The 18,456-nt window shown below is 33.8% G+C and overlaps 1 protein-coding gene across 4 annotated transcripts; it reads right to left on the minus strand.

The window, feature by feature from the left end:
• Window positions 1–6,834: 6,834 nt before the first annotated feature.
• Window positions 6,835–17,989, minus strand: LOC101219108 (rhomboid-like protein 15). 4 transcript variants are annotated; one of them, XR_969241.2, is made up of 14 exons: window positions 17,783–17,988; window positions 16,106–16,386; window positions 15,107–15,272; window positions 14,039–14,342; window positions 13,253–13,285; window positions 13,028–13,119; window positions 12,870–12,943; window positions 11,553–11,647; window positions 11,397–11,466; window positions 10,610–10,758; window positions 8,900–8,948; window positions 8,773–8,822; window positions 7,308–7,382; window positions 6,835–7,213 (listed from the first exon to the last, which is right to left on the minus strand). XR_969241.2 is itself a non-coding variant. In XM_031884378.1 (14 exons), the coding sequence occupies exons 2-14, from the start codon at window positions 16,151–16,153 to the stop codon at window positions 7,208–7,210; spliced, it is 1,218 nt and encodes a 405-aa protein (XP_031740238.1). In that variant the 5' UTR covers window positions 16,154–16,386; window positions 17,783–17,987; the 3' UTR covers window positions 6,835–7,207. The 4 variants fall into 4 exon arrangements, 3 of the variants coding, with proteins under 3 accessions (XP_031740238.1, XP_031740239.1, XP_004147524.1); XM_031884378.1 differs by having other exon boundaries at window positions 8,773–8,829; window positions 17,783–17,987; XM_031884379.1 differs by having other exon boundaries at window positions 8,773–8,829; window positions 16,106–16,406; window positions 17,783–17,987.
• Window positions 17,990–18,456: the final 467 nt, after the last annotated feature.

An 18,456-nucleotide genomic window follows, 5' to 3' on the forward strand; every position in this document is an offset into this window, starting at 1 on the left:
TGAATCCAATAAACTAAGGTCCCAACATTATCTAGTGTAGACTTGAACTTTACATAGAGACATAAGCGTGAATCAAATTGGAGTATATAACCCAAATGGTCTATAATATATGAATAAAATTGGATGCATTATTCTAGGAATACTATGGATGTGGCATACTTTGTAGTTAATACAAACGATGTAATCTTAAATCGATCATGTGAAGACATGGAAGTGGGGGCATCCTCTGTAAAGAGTTCACAATATAAGACTAGAACCAATGAACCATGAAATAGTCACTTTTACGTCATAACACCGTTGACTGTATAAAACTGACTATTTTGATTATTGATGACCTAAGTAACTTAATTTTAATCATGAGCTACGCATGAACTTCTTTTCACATGAAATTATCCCTAGATTTGTATAGGTGAGGGCAGGTCAACAGCCCTAGCCCAATGAGCTTCCCATTTCAGAGGTAAGATCGAATAGATACCTAGGAACATAGGATGTAAGACAAAATTAATTTCTACCCCCTTTAGGGTTAGTAGATAGGTTGTTCCTGTGAAACCCATGATTGGAATGGAAGGGTCAAATTGTTTTACTTAGTGTTGAATAGGCGTTTTGAGTGGAAGTTTGCATTTTGACGCATGCGATAGAATGAGGCAACATGAGAAGACGTTAGGCGTTTAAGAATTTTTAGGTGTTGGAGTTATCAAAATGGAGCCAATGGAGTAAAATGTTTAATCTTGATTTGACAAGAGTTTACGTGTAAGGTTAAGATCTAATCATGATTAAGTGAAAGATTAGGCTTACACGTGTAATTCCTTGAGTAGGAGCTGGCAACCATTTAAGAGTTTAACGATGACTAATCCAACTTAGAATTAGTATAAATAAGGACGATGACAGAATGTTAATGAGGTTACTCTATGACTTTATTTAAAGACAAGTTAAGTGTTAAGTTGCTATTAAGCGAGAAGAATAAGTGTTTTAGTACAAGGCATTTTGAAGAAAGGTTTTAAGCTGTGAGTGACTTTTTCAAGTGTGTGTATACTTTAAAGCTTTCTTCTACGTTTCTTGTTGATTTGTAATGTTGTTCCTTAGAATGTTTATAAAGTGTTTTAGAATGAAAGTTTGTATTATATTTAAAGTAAGTTTTATGTGTTTCATATGAATGTGAAATTGTGTTCAAACTATTAGTCTTAACCTTATCAATGAGCTAACTGTTATGTGCACATAAGAAGTAAAGACAACTATGTAGAAAAGGGATGCATGGTGGAGTAAAGTTGACCAATGTATAAAAAGAGCATCATGTGTTTGGCGGCCTAAGCAACGAAAAATGAACCAACATATCCTCGGATGTTGTTGATTAAAAGGACATGGCAGTAGTCCAAACACAATGTTGAGTCTTAATAGTTCATGTTCTCGACAAAAAGGACATATGAGACTAAATGAGTATTTATGCGATTTGATGTGTTTGTGGAATGAGGCGATGAGCTTGTTTTGATTAAATGATTATGTTTATAAAATGTGTTTCCTATAAGGTTTTCTTAAAACTTCACTTACTAAGTCTTTGACTTATGTATGTTTTAAGTTGTCACTTTGTAGTTAACAAGGTGTTAAGGCCACATAAGAAGGAACGTGATGGTAGTTAGACAAGGAAGCTTTGCAAGGCGGTTAGTTTAAGTTGTTATAATTTTGTACCAAGGATGAATATAAATTATATGATAGACTGCATGGTTAAAGTTAATAAAAAAAAATTATCTTTCTTGTTGTGTTATGATGTATCTTATCGCCTAAAATTTGAATTAAGTTTAAGTGTTAAGTCATCAGGCGATTAAACTATGCTTAAGGACCTAAGTTGAGCGTTCTGGTGTTTTGCTTTAGAGACATCAGGATTGCTTGAGTTACGTAGCATATCGCATTGCCAATTTTAGGACACGTGCGGGACGGGGTGTGACAATTCCCTTAAGAACTGATCCAAGTCTTGAACAAAGGGCCTTACCCTCTCACTAGTGTTTGAGAGATTCGATTTATAGATTGGATCTTAATTAAAACAATTGTTCAATAGTTGATCAGTAGGACTTAATGAGCAAGATGTAGTCTCGGGGGAGGGGGGAGGGGGGAGGGGAGTAAAATGACATTTTAACCCAACAGAGGTTACGAACAACCTGTCAAGGATTAACTTATTGATTATGGTTATATCATATGGACACAAATATATCTATAGTGAGGGGACTGCAACTACGAGACTTTAGTGGAATGACTCGTTAGTTAACAAATGTTTATTAGCTCGGATTAAAAGAGTTAGCCAGTTAATCTTGGATAGTTGGAGCTCATGATCTCTAGGTCCATTAGGTTTCCCTGCTAGCTCATATGGAATTAACTTACAACAATATGTTGGATTAGTTTAAAAAGTTTGAATTAAGGAATGAGAGAGAAACCAACAAGTATATGTGCTATAACGGTTGGTTATCAGATAGAGCTTTATATTTAAATATGAATTCATATCCATATTCGAGAGCTCGGAATTGATGAAAATGATCAAAGTTGAAAAAAGTCAAAATATTAACTTTTAACTCTAAAATGTCAAAATTTAATCGGTTTTATGTTCAAATGTGATTTAATTTTTTAAAAAATGAATGTGGATTCGTGCTCGAAAGGTCAAAATGGACAAAATAGTAAAAAGTCAAAATGTTGACTTTGACTTTGACTTGAATGGTCAAATGACCATATTGTCCTTGGACTAAAGGTAATGGATAAATCCAACAATTTGTTGGATAATCGCACTAAAAATTAGTGGGATAAGTGGCTACATGGGATGTAAACACCTAGCCCACTAAATTTCACTAATGTCAGTGGAATGTTAGATGTTAAGATTTGGTAAACTAATTACATGCAATTTTGCATGTAATTATGTTATTTATAGATTCTTTTTCAAATGGTTCAAAACTTTTGGAATTTTTTTTGTAATTTTGACATACAAATTTATATCAAAATCAATTTTCTCTCTCAACTCTTAACCCTAAATTCCATCTCAAAATTCTATGTTTCTCCTTAATTTCTTCACTTATTAGGTCCTACAACCTGGTTCTAAGTCTGAAGAACAGCGAGTCAATACTAGTGGTGGTCCCGAGTTCATGTTCATGAGGAGATTACAAGAATCGATAAGCTACGAAGGTTTTAGTTTTTTTTAACTCTAATTTTGTTTAATGAAGGGTAATCTTACATGCTAATTTCTAAATTGTTTAGATGCAATTAAGGTAATCCTAAATCCTAATTATGTTCTGCAAGTCTACAACTTTCTATCAGCACGTGGAGGTCCACTACTCAAACAAATTCTTATTTCTTGCTTTTTGTTCTAACTTCCCGTTTCGGATTCTCGCTTATTTTTCTTGTTCCTGATCAAACACAACTATAAATTTTTTCTTCGATTTTTTTCTTTGTTTAACTTCTTCCTCTAGCTTCTTGTTCTAGCATCTCACTCCATTTTATTGTTCCTCATCAGGCACAACTATAAATATTTTCTTCTATTTTTTTTGTTCAACTTCTTTCTCTAGCTTGTCCCTTCTTCCTATTGTTCCTCATTAGATCTACCTGCAATCTTTCCTTCAAAAAAAGGATGCAAAAAAAGGACGAAATAAGCTTAAAGGGCAAACAAGAAGAAAAGTGCAAGAAATGACGAAAAAAAAAAAAACATGTAAGAAATGAAAGAAGAAGAAGAAGAAAACATAAAAGAAATGAAAAAGGAAGAAAGAAGACAACGACACAAACTCAACAAAAAACGGAAGAAGAAGAAGAAGAAACAAAAGAACAATATGCAAAAGAGAAAGAAGAAGACAAATGCATAAAAAATACCTTTTTCCTTTTGTCGATCGAGTACTTGAAAAACAAAGAAGAAAGCGATACATTGGGACTAAAATAGTAATTTCTCATGATATTGATATAAGCAAAGGGCCAATTTTTATTAGTTTTCAAAACTAGGTTTAATTCTCTAGGGACCCTCTATGCAATTCTTCCATCTTGTAGGATCGTTAAAGTGTGAGAAAGAATACAATCTTTGGAGGTTTTCGAAGGTCTTTGAGTACCATAAGGTTCTTACTTCTTTGTAAGAATCTATGTTTCTTTGTATTGTCATTTATTCACAATGAAAGTTGTGCAAATAATTCTTGTAAACCCTAGTTTTGCTATCTCTTTATTTAAAGTAAATTTATTGAAGCTTGCTTGTTAATATTGTTATATTACTTGCTAAACAAAATTTGTTAAGTTTTAAGGAGAAAAATAGCTAAGTAAGAAAGTCAAGTGATATAGAAAAATAGGCTAAATGTTGATATGTATATGACCAAAGTCTTAAAGTAATGAGTATATGACCAAAGTCTTAAAGTAAGGGATAGGTGACCAAGCAAGAGTTGACAAGACTTTGAAGTGTATGGGTAGGCGGCCAAAAAGAGGATAAGTATTGAAAATCGGCCAAGTGTGTAAAGAGGGCTATGCATCCATTTTATACCAAAATAACTTCTATGCGGCCGAAGTAGGGAAGAGTAAGGCGTCAATAATAGTTATTTGAATGTCCTAGGTAAGGTAATGTGTGCTAGGCGACAAGAAAAAATTCTCTAAATGTGTGTTGTAAGCAAGCAAATGGCTTATGCAACCAGCCAACACAAATGACAACTTAGTATAGTATTAAGGAGGTTGGTCTAAGCATTGAGGCAAATTGAGCAACATGTCATCACCATGCTCTACGGACATCAAGACAAGAAAAAGTAAAGCCTTAGGCAAGCTAGGTGTGAAAGTTAGACATCCAAAGGTGAGTAGGTAAGCTTTAAGGCGAGATGGTTGGTCGATTGAGTGATTTACAGATGGCTAGTCGAGGATTAGCATAGTATTAGCAAGTAGGAGATATTAGAAAAAAGTCATGTGATACAACTTATTTAAATTTAACTTCAGACGCTGAGAGCTTCCATTTTACTCGTGAAAATTAAGTGTTTTTGGTCTTAAAAGAAAGCTGAGAGAGTCTAGTTTTTCAATGAGAGCTGTCGAAAAGAGAGAATTTGAGGAAGGAGTTCAATTGTTGAAGGAAATCACAAAACCTAGTTTTCGAAGGAACATTGAGCAATCTTTAAAGATTTAAGGCCAGGTAAGGGAATATTAAGAGTTTTGATATGGATTTTTTAGGTAAGCTAGTTAAGAAGTTAAGGAATGAGTTTATAGAATAAAGTTTCTTCAATTGGATAAATGGATTATGAATTTTTTAATTTAAATCTAAAATTTCGACTTGCATAGAAAGCTTAAGAATCTGGACAATCAGAAGGGCTATTGGCAAGGTGTCAAGACATTGTGTGTGGCGTGCTTAGATGAGTGCCTTTGGAAGTTTCATGAGTGGCACAAGACAAGCCCAATGCGTAGCAATGTGACCAGGCATGCGCGTGACAAGGTGCCACACAACAAGGACTATAAGCGTTCAAAGTTATGCGATAGGGCTTGTGCACGCAAAGTAGACATGCGACAAGGCCATGCAGGGCCATGGTGGGTGCACAGCGTGGCTTAAAAGGTTAGCACGTTGTCTAACACTCCTCACAAGCTTAGCACTCATGCAGCCTGCCTATTGCGGCAGTTGATGTCTTTGTGCCAAAATGAGCATTTTTTACGTTTTTTTAAAATTATTTTTAAGCAAAGTTTGAAATGTTTTAAGAGCAAGAGGATTAAGTTGAAAACTTGAATCTCTTATTTTAAGCCAAAAGGAGGCAAGTCTATAGACCCAAAGGTTCTAGCTTAACTTCGTGAATGAAAAAATGATTTTAGATTCCATAAGCATGAATTTCAAGTTAAAGTATTTAGGCAAGTTTTGAGCTATTAAAGCATGATTTAATATTAAGTTGATTTCTGTTTATGATGAGTTATTAAAAGCACGAGATTTCTTAAAATATTTCAAGCATGAGATGTGTTCTTAAATGTTTTAAACATAAATACTAGTATTAAAAGCATGAGATTTAGTAAAGTGATTAATCAAAGCATGATCTAGAATTATTGTGAGTTCATCAGATTTTTCTTTATCAGCATGACTAATTTATTTGAGCAAGCTATGAGATTTTGAAGTTTCATTTACATTGCTCTATATTCAAAATATTCAAAGATAGTATAATCTTTACAAAGGTAGTTATGTGTAAACACATAGATTTTCATTGTTAGTGTTGAGATTACTCCATGATAACTATGCCGTCAAGAGTGTGGACGTGCTCCACTACAACAAAAACATTGAGAATACTGGACATCCCCTGCTACAACGTAGCTAGATGAGTATTAGAGTAATGAGAAAGTTTTACATGTATATGAGTTGTTTTGTTAAGATTTTTTTATATATTGTTTTCCAAACATGTTTTATTTAAATTAATAGCCACTTTTCAACTAAAACTTAAGATTCTTAAGTTTGACGTACTGTTACCCGTTTGTCATCCATTTCTTTTATTGTATGTATCTTGAACATGCATCTAAGGTTATATTGTGATGTGAAGGTTTGAGTAAATAGTAGTGTCATTTGTTTATTAAATTTTGGTTATGAGATTGTTATGAGTTACAGTCATGAGTATGCATCCATAAAAATACTATGCATGTTTTTCTTTATTTGATTCTAGATACGAGTTAGTAGTTTAGTAAGTTGCCTGTAAATATCGTGAAAGTAGAGCAATAGCTACAACACCTTCTCTTCGGTTAAGAGAAGATGGTCTATAAAGGGATGTGACAATTCTAAAATGATTAAAATCACTTTTATCAAATTGAAGGTAGAAATGAAACATGTTCTTAATGATTCAAAACCAATTTTGATAAAATGAAAATTCCTTTCAATGATCGAAGGCATTTAACTTAATTTTCAATGATTGAAGACATACTTTAAGTGATTTTAGATATGATAAAAGCAATTTTAACCGTTTTAAAATCACTCCTAAACATTCACTAAACACTCTTCTATCTCATCAACATACTATCCTCTCAGGAAAAAGACAAGGCCCAGAACCTAAAAACAGTATTAACTTAGCTAAATACATTTCAATCAGCCTTCCCTGCTTGACTCACGTTTTCAAGATTAGACCACATATCTCCTAAAAGCCTAAAAGGTTTCCTAGGAATATACAATGCAAGATGAAAATTACAGCCAAAAATAAGTGAAGAAAATCCCATAGCCACTAAAAAATCTATGGCATAAGCTGAATTACTTGGTTGCAATTTTCAACTAATCCTGCAGAAAAGCATCAGTTGCCAAGGTCAGTGAGTACAAGTACAAACCAAATCAGTAACTATTCATGAATTTACACTAGTCCTAGAAAACAAACCTTTTGGCTCATAAGGATTTCAACTGCTATATTAATGTCCCCATCCGCGGCTGCCAGCGCAACTTCTACTTGGGTCTGTAAATGTTTAAAAATATTTCGAGTCAAATGCTGTCACTATAACAGTATACTGTGGCTATAGTTTACAGGTCTTTTTTTTTCTAAAAGTATAAAGTCATGTTACCCATCTGTCAGAATACAAGTGCATTCATAACTTTTAGAAACAAAACATTCTTAGAAGTTGATTGAGTTGTTAATTGTAATATAGTCTTTTAAGAGTAGGAAGTTGGAGACTCTCCAACTGAAATTAACAAACACCTAACAAGAGTTTTGGAGGTTGAAAGAGTGAAGGCCGAGTGGAAGGCATCCAAAGTATGAAAGCTTTACATCCCTAAAACTATAATAAGGGTGCATTTGGATTGACTTTCTAAGTGTTAATAAACATTTTCTTTCCACTCATAAACACTATTTTAAACGCTTAGAAAGTTAATCCAAACATGCACTAATAATTACGATACTGTAAAGGCTACAGGATGGATTGATGAGGTCATAAGGTTACTAACCTCAATGTGAACCTTCAAAGCCTTACCTCTCTATAACTATATGTTAGACCTCCAATATTATATCACTACAGGAGGAAGGGGAATAAGTTTGTTAAGGGGGGAGACACGTGTTAGTGATAGATTAGTTAGCCATATAAATAAAATAAGTTGTTAAGGGAGGGAGACACGTGTGAGTAATTGGTTGGTTAGGGATAGGTTAGTTAGCCATATAAATAAGTTTGTTAAGGGAGGGAGGGATATGATTATTTTTTCAGTATTTGAATCTTTCTGTTATTTCTTGGGAGAGAGGGAAACAGAGGATTGTACGTTCTGCTACATTAAATCAATAAGATTGAACTCTGAGTTCGATTTGGCTACGAGTTCCATCACTATACTAAAATAATGGTAGTGAAAAGATTATAGGAGGATCGTTGGTAGAACATTAATATAGAATATTAGGAGATTATCAAATAATTAGATAGTAAGTTTGTTAGAGATTTTAGTTATAAATAGAGGGAATGAATTGGGAGGGAGCAGAGTTGTGAAGAATTTTGTGGAATTTCCTTCGAAAAATTTGGTAGAGACTAGGCCTCTTGAAAGGCTAGGTTATCTTGTCACTTTTCCTAAAATATTACAACCTATCCCATATATTTCCATGCTCTTGAATTTGCAATGGACTGTTGAGTGTTTCCTTGTTAGGAAGTAGCCTTACAAGTCCATATAGTCACGTAGTTCACAGAAATATTTTTAAATTATTTAATAGTAAGAGGTTTTATCTCGAAACCAATTGGTAATGAAAGCAATAGCTCATTTATCTTATAAGGAGTGTGAGTCTCCTTGGTTCTTTCAACGTGAAACTCTCAACATCTCAACAAAAATAGTAACAAAAAACGGGTTATTTCAGTGACATGGAGTAAAAGAGTTACCTTTTCAAAACCCATTGATACTAATTTTTGAATCTCTGCATCCGAGGCAACTGATCTCTGCAACAAATACACAATTAACCCAAAAGAAACTCTGGAAAGAGCAAATTATGAAGAAAGATGAGCAAACCTGGTTTTGCATTGGGGTTGCCCGATCCACTACTGCGCTATCGTTTTGCCTAACAAAATCATCACGTAGAACTCTATAAGATGTTGGGGTAAGAAAATCAAGCATTGCACTAATTACAGCACTGATTCTTGTATCCACACTTATAAAATGCTTCTTGAAGAGTTTAAAGCACTTTTTCAAAGTTTGTTTGTTTTTCTTTTTTTTTTCTTTTTTACCAAATATTCATAAGGGAAATACTTGTATATTTCCATAATTTATTTTTCCTTTAATATCTGCAGGCCTTTCCAAGCATTCTCAAACAGACCTATAATACAATTTGTTTCCTGGGAAGGGAAAACACACAAATCTCCAGTTTTCCATACTAATGGATTTGTATAGACATGAAATACCGATATGGGCATTTTTCGTTGCTCACATTCTACATGCATAACTTTCACTTGGACCAATTTCAAAGTCATTACATCATAATAGACAATGTTTATGATTGCACAAGTTAACGAGCATTTCATCAAATTGTTTGGGGAATTGACAAAAATAGGCCAAAAATGGGATAGATAAAGACTTTTAGGATTGATGGTAAAAAAGTTGACATTTAGGACAAATTGGAGGTGAAATGACGAAAATATCCTCATTTCAGATTAAACATTTCAATTTAAGAATCTGCGAGATGTTTACGAGATGTCTACCAGATGTTTGCGAGATAAAATAATAATAATAATAAATTGTTTTAATTGTTTTATTTTTTTTTAAATCCGAATATGAATTGTGTTATATGTATATATATTTGCATCTTAAATGTATAACTCAAATATTATTTTTTATTGTTTCAAGTTGATTTATGGTTGATTTAAGGTTGTTTTAGAGATGTTTCAAAGGATGTTAGCAATTGATTATTATTATTATTTTATCTCGCAAACATCTGGTAGACATTTCGCAAACATCTCGCAGACATATCGCAGGTTCTTAAATTGAAATGTTTAATCTGAAATAAGGGTATTTTCGTCATTTCACCTTCAATTTGTCCTAAATGTCAACTTTTTTACAATCAATCCTAAAAGTCTTTATCTACTCCATTTTTTACCTATTTTTGTCAATTCCCCAAATTGTTTTTAAATTCATTTTAGAGTTTGGATTATACATCACTCAGGCCGAGGTATACATCATAGTACAAATGTAAAAGGAAAATATATACATATATGTCAAGAAAAAAAATGTTATTACCCCTAAACTTTTAATTTCATCAAATTAGACCCTAGACATACTTAAATGTTGCAACATCTATCCTCTATTCAATTTCAGCTAATTCACCCATTAATTTTAACAAAAAGCAATGTAAAAATCTTCCTAATTTCAATAATACCAAATTTTGAACACATTTTTATTTTATTAATACACGAATTAACCATTGAATAGCTTTGCCAAAACTCACAAATTTTGACAAAAAAAGAAAAATAGTGCTACAATTGTTTTACCTAGAAAGTAAAAATCATAGCAATTTTTGAAAGTATGTAAGTTTTATACTTCAATAAAAGTATATGATAATAAAATTTTCAACTAATTTTCAAACAAAAAACATACCGAAGGGTAAAAGGTGCAACACTTCTTCAAGTTTAAGGTTCAGATTGCAACATTTAAGCTTGGGTGTAATTTGATTAAACTAAATGTTTGTGGTTAATTGATGTAATTTTCCGAAATCTTATTAGTTACTACCTTCCATCAGATGACTGACGATCTGCAGAACTCCTATCCAATAATCTAGTTTGCAAGTTAAATTCTGAATCATCAGCAGGAGCACTTTGGTTTTGAGCGGAACCAAGCGTTCTTCCACGTCCAGGAAATCTGTTGTCTTGTTGTTGTGGCTGTACCATGTCAAATTTCCAATCATAGTAGGATTAAAATTGAAAATAAACCAAAAACAAGAACCAAAATTCCCTAAACTACTTCTTTTTCTCATTTTTTTTTAGTTTTCAAAACTTAAGCTTGGTTTTTTAAAACACTTTAAGAACCAAAAAAATAAACCCAAGTAGTAGTACAAGCTTAATTTTCAAGAACCAAAAACCAAAAGTTTAATGGAAGAAATTCGTTTGGATGTCGTTAACGAGAAGAGAGATCTAATTTATCTGTTCACAGTTACAATGAAGCTTCCACAAGCAACCCAAGAAGCTTACACTGCCCTCCTCTCTTCAATCTTCATCTACGCTCTCTTGCTAACTCCTAAAGGACTAACTCAGCAAGTTATGACAGAAAGATAACTAATAAGTAATCACCCTAATAAAAAGTTCTAATGATCAACCTAACCACAGTGCAGTTTCGTTCTAGCACAAGTAAACTACACAGCATGTTCACTTTTGAATGATTTTGTTAATAACCAGACTCTGTATTGGTGTTAACTCGTGTTTCCCTGTTCTATCCACTTCCCCATTCCAACTCTCGTCTACATCAAAAGCCAAATCATACGTGTATTAAGTAATTTAACTATTTTAAGAGAATAAAATACCTCAGTGACTGTTTCTCTGCGAGGCATCCATGAAGATAAATTTCTCCAAACATTAGGAACGGAGAGGCTACTGTTAAAAGTGAAAAGTTAAAATGAAGGGAAATGTATGTAAATATTGAACTGGACATTAAAATAAATATAATCAGCGCAATTTACTTGGACGTGGTATTTTGGTCAGAATATGTTGGAAGTTGGGCAGAGGGATTTCCACCAGTGCACAGAATAAATTTAGGTCGCCTCACACAAGAAGACTACAAAAAATTTACCATCGTGGAACCAAATAAAAAAGGTTACACCAAAGAAGGTCAAAGAAAAATAGATTATTTCCTCAATAAAAACAAAAAGGAAGAGGGCTAGATATATGCATTAACAGTATCTACAGTTGAATGATGACCAGGAACCCAAGGTTAAAAAATTTACAAAAATTTTAATTAATTGTAATACTTGTGCATGATTTAAGAATATTTAATAACCATAGATATAACTATTAAAAAGATAAGAGTTTAAGTTCTAAAGAAAAGATGAAGATAATGATAGAGTGTTTTTTTCTTTGTTGACTTTTTTATTTTTCAATGAGAAACGGCTCCCATAGGGAAGAATGGAAGAACGAAGCAATGCCATACGAAGGTTCAGGGCAAACCAAAAACCAGAAAAAATCAAAAGTTGAAAAAATTAAAAGTTTAAAAAAGTTGGGACAAGATTTTGGGAGAGGGGGTGGTGCCAAAAGAAAGCATGGAAGTGTGCGATATCACAGACCACGCAACATGATAATTCTACTCTTCAATCCTGACCAGTTGTAAGGCTTCTTACTCTTCAAAACCGTTACTTGAATATTTACTCTGCTAGACTTGTGAAGAGAGTCTTTCGCAACAACTAAGCAAGCCAAACTTGAAAATTGGCGCTAGTCTTAAAGACTTGACCATATTGTCATACTTTAGGTGAGATTATTAGACTTGTGGTCATGAACATTGCTTGAACTCCTCCTGCAAGGTTGGAGGTTCAAATCTGTTGTGCTAAATTCAGCAAAGGAATCTCACGTTCACTAAAGAAATAAGAGATAAAGAAGAAACCAAGTATAATGCAATCGATGTAGGGAAGTCAAATTGAACCTGATGGAAAGACATTTTTAGTGTGTTAATTGGAGACACTTTGGACTATCCAAAACCAAACACTTTCATCATAGTAATAAACCAAGGTTTAGAATCTTTGCTCAAACTCTTCATGCTCTTCATTTTGACAATATTAGAAAACTCGATACAAATGTTAGTTTTATAAAATATATCTTCAACGTTTCAGAACTTTTTCTTGGATTTATTGCAAGTGCAAGGACATCTTATCAACCCCTACCAGTGTTCAGGCTATCAGACATTGGCCAATGGAGAAACTAGTAAAGGTACAATGTTTTTTTGGTCTTGCTACATTTACAGTAATAATCTCATTTACCAGCCATTTCCATTGCAACAAAACACTTACAAGCAAAGAGGAAGACTCCATAGCAGAATAAAAGGCCGTTCCAGGTAAAAGAAAGTTTAACAGCCCATAAATATCTGCAATGTTGGCACAGAGGAATCAGAACCCTTAACTCCATCATATAGTATGGAAATTTTGGTGGCAAAGATAGGAAAACTGACATGCAAATCCAGTTATTATGCCACATAGGTGCCCTAGAAATGAGACGTTTGTCATTAGAAGCTGGAATACCACCAACAAAATCCACACATACCTAAACCAGGCACATATGTCTTAAACCAATTATCAACATGGATACACAAGATAATTGTATCTGATCCAAAAAAAACATGGATACACAAGATAGTTTAAATTAATTTAAGCATATTAATAGATATTCAAATTACCATTGAGCAGGAACATTAAAGAGGCCAAAAACACTGCAAAACAAAGGGTGGGGAAAAGAAAAGTGTGTTAGTTAACCTAAATGCACTAATCAATAATGGAAACCACCATACTATATACAGGTAAGTATTATCAAGATTTAAAACATGTTTATACAAAAGAATTTGTAAGACCCCCAATTATCCATACTTATAGGAGGAAGGGTAGAAAAGTAACTGCACAGGGAATTATTATGGAGAAATGATTGGAAGGACGTTCTGAGTGGTAGGGCCCACTGGGCTGAGGAATATGTGAGTCTATAAATAGGATTATTAGGTTGGAGTAGCTAGGGTATTTTTAACTTTTAGGAGGTAGGGCTACAGCAGCCACCAGGGTCTCTTAAAACCAAGAGGCTGGTATGATCTTTTCTGCATTTTTCCTTGTTGTTTCTTGTTATTTCTTTTCATCTTGTGAATCTGGATCATTTGGCTTTATATATAAATAAAGTAAACCAGAGTACCGCCTCTGTTTAAGCCATTTATACAGTCCTTTCAGTCTAAATTATTGTTAGTATCCTAACAGAATTATCCTGCAAAATTGATGTGTAAGACCCGTAAGAAAAATAAGTAATGTAATAGACAAAGAAAGCAATCCAATTTTGAGGCCCAAAGGAATGTTCTCCTTGCTTTCTAATCTAGAGTTTCACTTAACACAATGTCTTTGGACAAGAGAACTATATTCTTTTCGACAAAAACAAAGCCAAGCCAGTAAATAATATGCACTATGAGTCATTGGTTAAAAAAGCTTACCTCCTGGATTGAATACCACTCAAACTTGTCTCTATAACAATCAATGAAAACAAAATTCCAGAGAATCCTATGGCACACTCGTTCATAAGGTTGTCATAATGATGAAAGGGGTTATGAGCCATGACAACTGCGATGAAAAGATGAATAATAGCATTGCTTATGGCTAGGAGAATTGTCAGGTAGAGCATGCGGATTGATCCCATGATTCTCTCTAGTTCAGAACCCAAAGGCACTAAAGCCAACATGTTGAATAAAACATGAAGTAGTGAACCGTGAAAAAGAACAGACGTAAAAATCCTGTAAACTGCATGACAAACCAAATAGCATTAAGAACCATGAGAAGAATTGGACAACTTCCATGTAACAACTAGCAAAGTAATAAGAAAAAATCACAGGGTGTGTACATTGCGATGTAATCATAAAAGTCAGAAATTCTAAACGAAAGAAGTTGTCACGGAGAAGTGAACTATGATTACCACTTATGATACCAAGTATCAGTTGTGGGTACAAATATTTTATTTGTCTTATTTCCATCACAACCACAACACTTAGTATCATGCCCTGCAACAGCATTCCAACTGAACAATCCACCATGAAGAGAAATTGACCTTCATTTAAAATCTATAGAATGCAGATTTTTTTAAGCAAACATACTCAATTAAGTAGGAAACTATTCTACATATTGTTTGAAAGAATGATCAAAGGTATTGGCTGGCTCAAGATACTTGTCCGTCATATTCCAACAAAGCATGGTGCATGGTCACCCTAAAACTAGAGTTAACATAACAATATCTAATTCAGTTATATAAACCAGCAACATTTGTTGAAAGGCAAGTTGAATATGGTTTTTTAATGTTTACTACAAGGCCCCAAGTCCTTAATTCTGGTCACATGAAATGTTTTCAGAATCCTAAGAACTTCAAATCGAGAATAGGTTAAATTCGAGCACCCTAAAACTATTTCCAGAGCATTAACAAAATCATTTACAAAAAAGGAACTAAGAGAGAGAATAATAGATTCAATGAGACAAAAAGCAACCACTGAAAATTGAGAAAAGGATGAATGTACCTTGAAAATGTGATAGGATTGCCACAGGTAAGAAACATACTTCAACAAATGAGTCATATCCAACCAAAAGACACACCAAGTAAATGGTTCCACAGATGAGTATGATAGATGAAGTAAAGAATGGAATGCCTTCCCACCACTGCCCCATCCTTGTTGGCAATCCTGCCTATCAATCACCAAAACAAAAGGTGAAGTGGTCGTTTTTTGTTCTCTCTTTATGCTATACTAGAAAAAACATAATGATGCTACTATCAAGTTTTATGACTTAATTTTAATTATCATCAGAAGTCTATTTAATTGATTTTTAAATCTAATTTTCCAAGTTAGATAATTTTAATTCAGCTACTATACAAAATACAGTATAAACTAGTTGTTTGCCTCTGGTATTAACTATTTCAATTCGATTTCTCACTCTTGTCATGAATGCAGAGAAGCCAATAAGACCATGTGTAAAATTACGGGTCAACTAGCTTAAGTACCAGTATTTCATGAATAAAATAAATGTTCTGTCAAGGCAAATCCCTTGAAGCATACAATCAGTTTTTTATTTTTTATACTATGTTTATTTCTTGAAGCTTCCAGTGGGAGACTGGATTAATGTAGAGTTTACGATCAGAAACTATACAATGTAAGGAATCCCAAAAAAATTGGCAGTGAGAGAGATTGGGTTGATTTCAGGTCACAACCCAGTAGACTCAGCGAGAAGGATTTGTAACTACAGCAAAAAATAGGTAACCTTCAACTGCCTGAAAATCTCAGTCATCCTCAGAGTCCACATGATTTACTAAATAGCAAAGTTGGCAATAAAACGTTACTGTTAGATTTAGTAGGCTTGACCCAAGGGAAGATTTGACCTAATATCTTATTCTTTTTTTTTATTCCTCATTGTAGCCTATTTATTTCCCCTTTGTATCATTTGTTAATAAAAAAATAATAAGAACAAAAATTGTAGTTTTCCTCCCGGTACTCGGGTTTTCACGTAAATCTGTGTGTTCTTACTTTCAGTATGGTATCAGAGCGGGACATTGAACAAACCCTAGACAACATAACTAGCGATGGAAATCAAACAGAGGAGAGCTGTCGGTTTTAGTGCATCTGTCACTGCCGCTGTTGATGCTCGGATCAGTGCTGCCATGGACGAATGGTTTCGCTGCCTTCAGACAACGCCGGGAAATGTAATCCTGACGATTCTGCCGTCATCCTCACCGCCACGCACCGGTCCATCCTCCTCAGAGAGTACCAACCGTCCCTTCTGTTCAACCCTCTTCTTCATCCATGGCCTATAAGGAATACATGGAGGCTGTAAACAGAATACTGAGATACTTAAAAACGACTCCTGGTAAAGGATTGATGTTCAAAAAGATGGATAGAAAAACTATTGAGGCTTATATTGATTCAAACTGGGCAGGGTCTATTGTTGATAGGAAATCTACCTCCGGTTATTGTACTTTTGTATGGGACAATCTTGTAACATGGAGGAGTAAGAAGCAAGGGGTCGTTTCCAGAAGCAATGTTGATCAGGGCTACGAGTTTGAGGATATGTGAGAAAATTTTGCTCCAAAAATTTTTGTTTGATCTTCATCGAAATTGTGAGATACCAATGAAACTATTTTGTGATAACAAGGCAGCCATTAGCATCGCCAACATTCTAGTTCAACATGATAGAACTAAGCATGTTGAGATTGATCGACAGTTCATCAAAGAAAGGTTGGACAATGGTTGCATATGCATTCCCTACATTCTTTCGAGCCAACAGGTTACCGATGTCCTCACCAAGAGACTTCTCAGACAAAACTTTGACTTTTTCATTAGCAAGTTAGGTCGCATTGATATCTACATCCCAACTTGAGGGGGAGTGTTAGATTTAGTGGGCTTAGGCCAAGGGAAGATTTGACCTAATATCTTTTCCTTTTTTTTTATTCCTCACTTTAGCCTATTTGTTTCCCCTTTGTATTCCTTTGTTATTATCAGAAAATAATAGGAACAGAATATCATGGTTTTTCTCTCGATAGTCGGGGTTTCTACTTTCAACAGTTACTCTACAAATACAACTCTAACAACCAGAAAAAATGGAAGTGGAGCTTTTCCCTTCTCCATAAGACCTCACTGGACACGGGTAAAAAGAAAGGAAAGGAAAAGGCCTTCCAGTTGAAGCAGCTTGAGAAGAACAGAAACATGGTGGTTGGGACATTTTCAAATTTCACCTCTTAGGACAAAGGTTCACTTTGAGAAGGTAGAAATTTCATCAAGATTTAGACTTCGTGTCCTAATTCTTACTTGAGGTTTGTAAACTTCTGCATTTTTCAGCTGCTTGACATTAGCATCAGTCATCAAGATTTGCTCTCTTCACATTACGTGGGTGGATCTCTCCAGGCATAAAGTCATTCATTTCTTAATAAATCAAACTACGACACCATTTCAGAAAATTAATTAACTCAATTTCCAAAGATCTTCCCTATTAATTACGCTCATCTTTAAACAAAAACAATCAATTAAACACACAAAAACTTCTCAGAACCCCAGAAGAGTTCTTTACCTCCGACACTGATAGCAACAAAACAGACTAGGACGAGAGTTAGTTTGGATTTACAAGTTCGAATTTTTTAACAGAATTTCAAAACTCCGGACAAAATCAGGCCAATTGAAGCTAGAGAAATGGTAATACAAAAAGTTTACCTCCGTAACGATGTTGGATCTCATACTTTTTCTTGCAAATTCCCCGTTGAAAAGCAAGTCTAGAGAGTTCTTGAAGCAACTGCAAACGCTATGAAATAATTATTTATAAATTTTAACGCATTTTATGGGGTGTTCTTTCAGAATCTTGTGGGTCTCTTCGAATTCATTAGCTCAAACTGCTTTTCCCCAAGTCTTCTAAAATAAGTTCCCATAGCTCTTAACTCTTAAACACACCCTCCTCGACATTAATTACAATGGATATTATTCTTTTTCATTCTTAATTAATAAAAAATAATTCCATAGCTCTTAATTAATATTTTTTTAGTGTGGTTTAAAAAAAACAAAAACAAAACAAATTATTTTCTCTTTTCATAATTTTGGAAACTTTTTTTAAAAATAACCTAAATTTTGAATCATTTCTCAAAATTAGGATGAATGCAAAATTTACATTATTTTTAAAAAAAGTTCCAATTTTCATTTATATCTCTCTCTAATCAATTATTTTTATTACTTTGATTATCCCATAAGTTATACTCAAACCGGTATAAAGGTATTATACAAAATAAGTGTCTCGTCTACTAAGCTATGCTTTGAAAGAAAATGTAAAAAAAAAAAAAATTAGGAAATATGTGTTGTTGATATTTAGTAATTGTTGACTTGGACAAATATCAATT

This window comes from Cucumis sativus, chromosome 4 (genome assembly GCF_000004075.3).
Source record: "Cucumis sativus cultivar 9930 chromosome 4, Cucumber_9930_V3, whole genome shotgun sequence".
Classification (NCBI taxonomy): domain Eukaryota; kingdom Viridiplantae; phylum Streptophyta; class Magnoliopsida; order Cucurbitales; family Cucurbitaceae; genus Cucumis; species Cucumis sativus.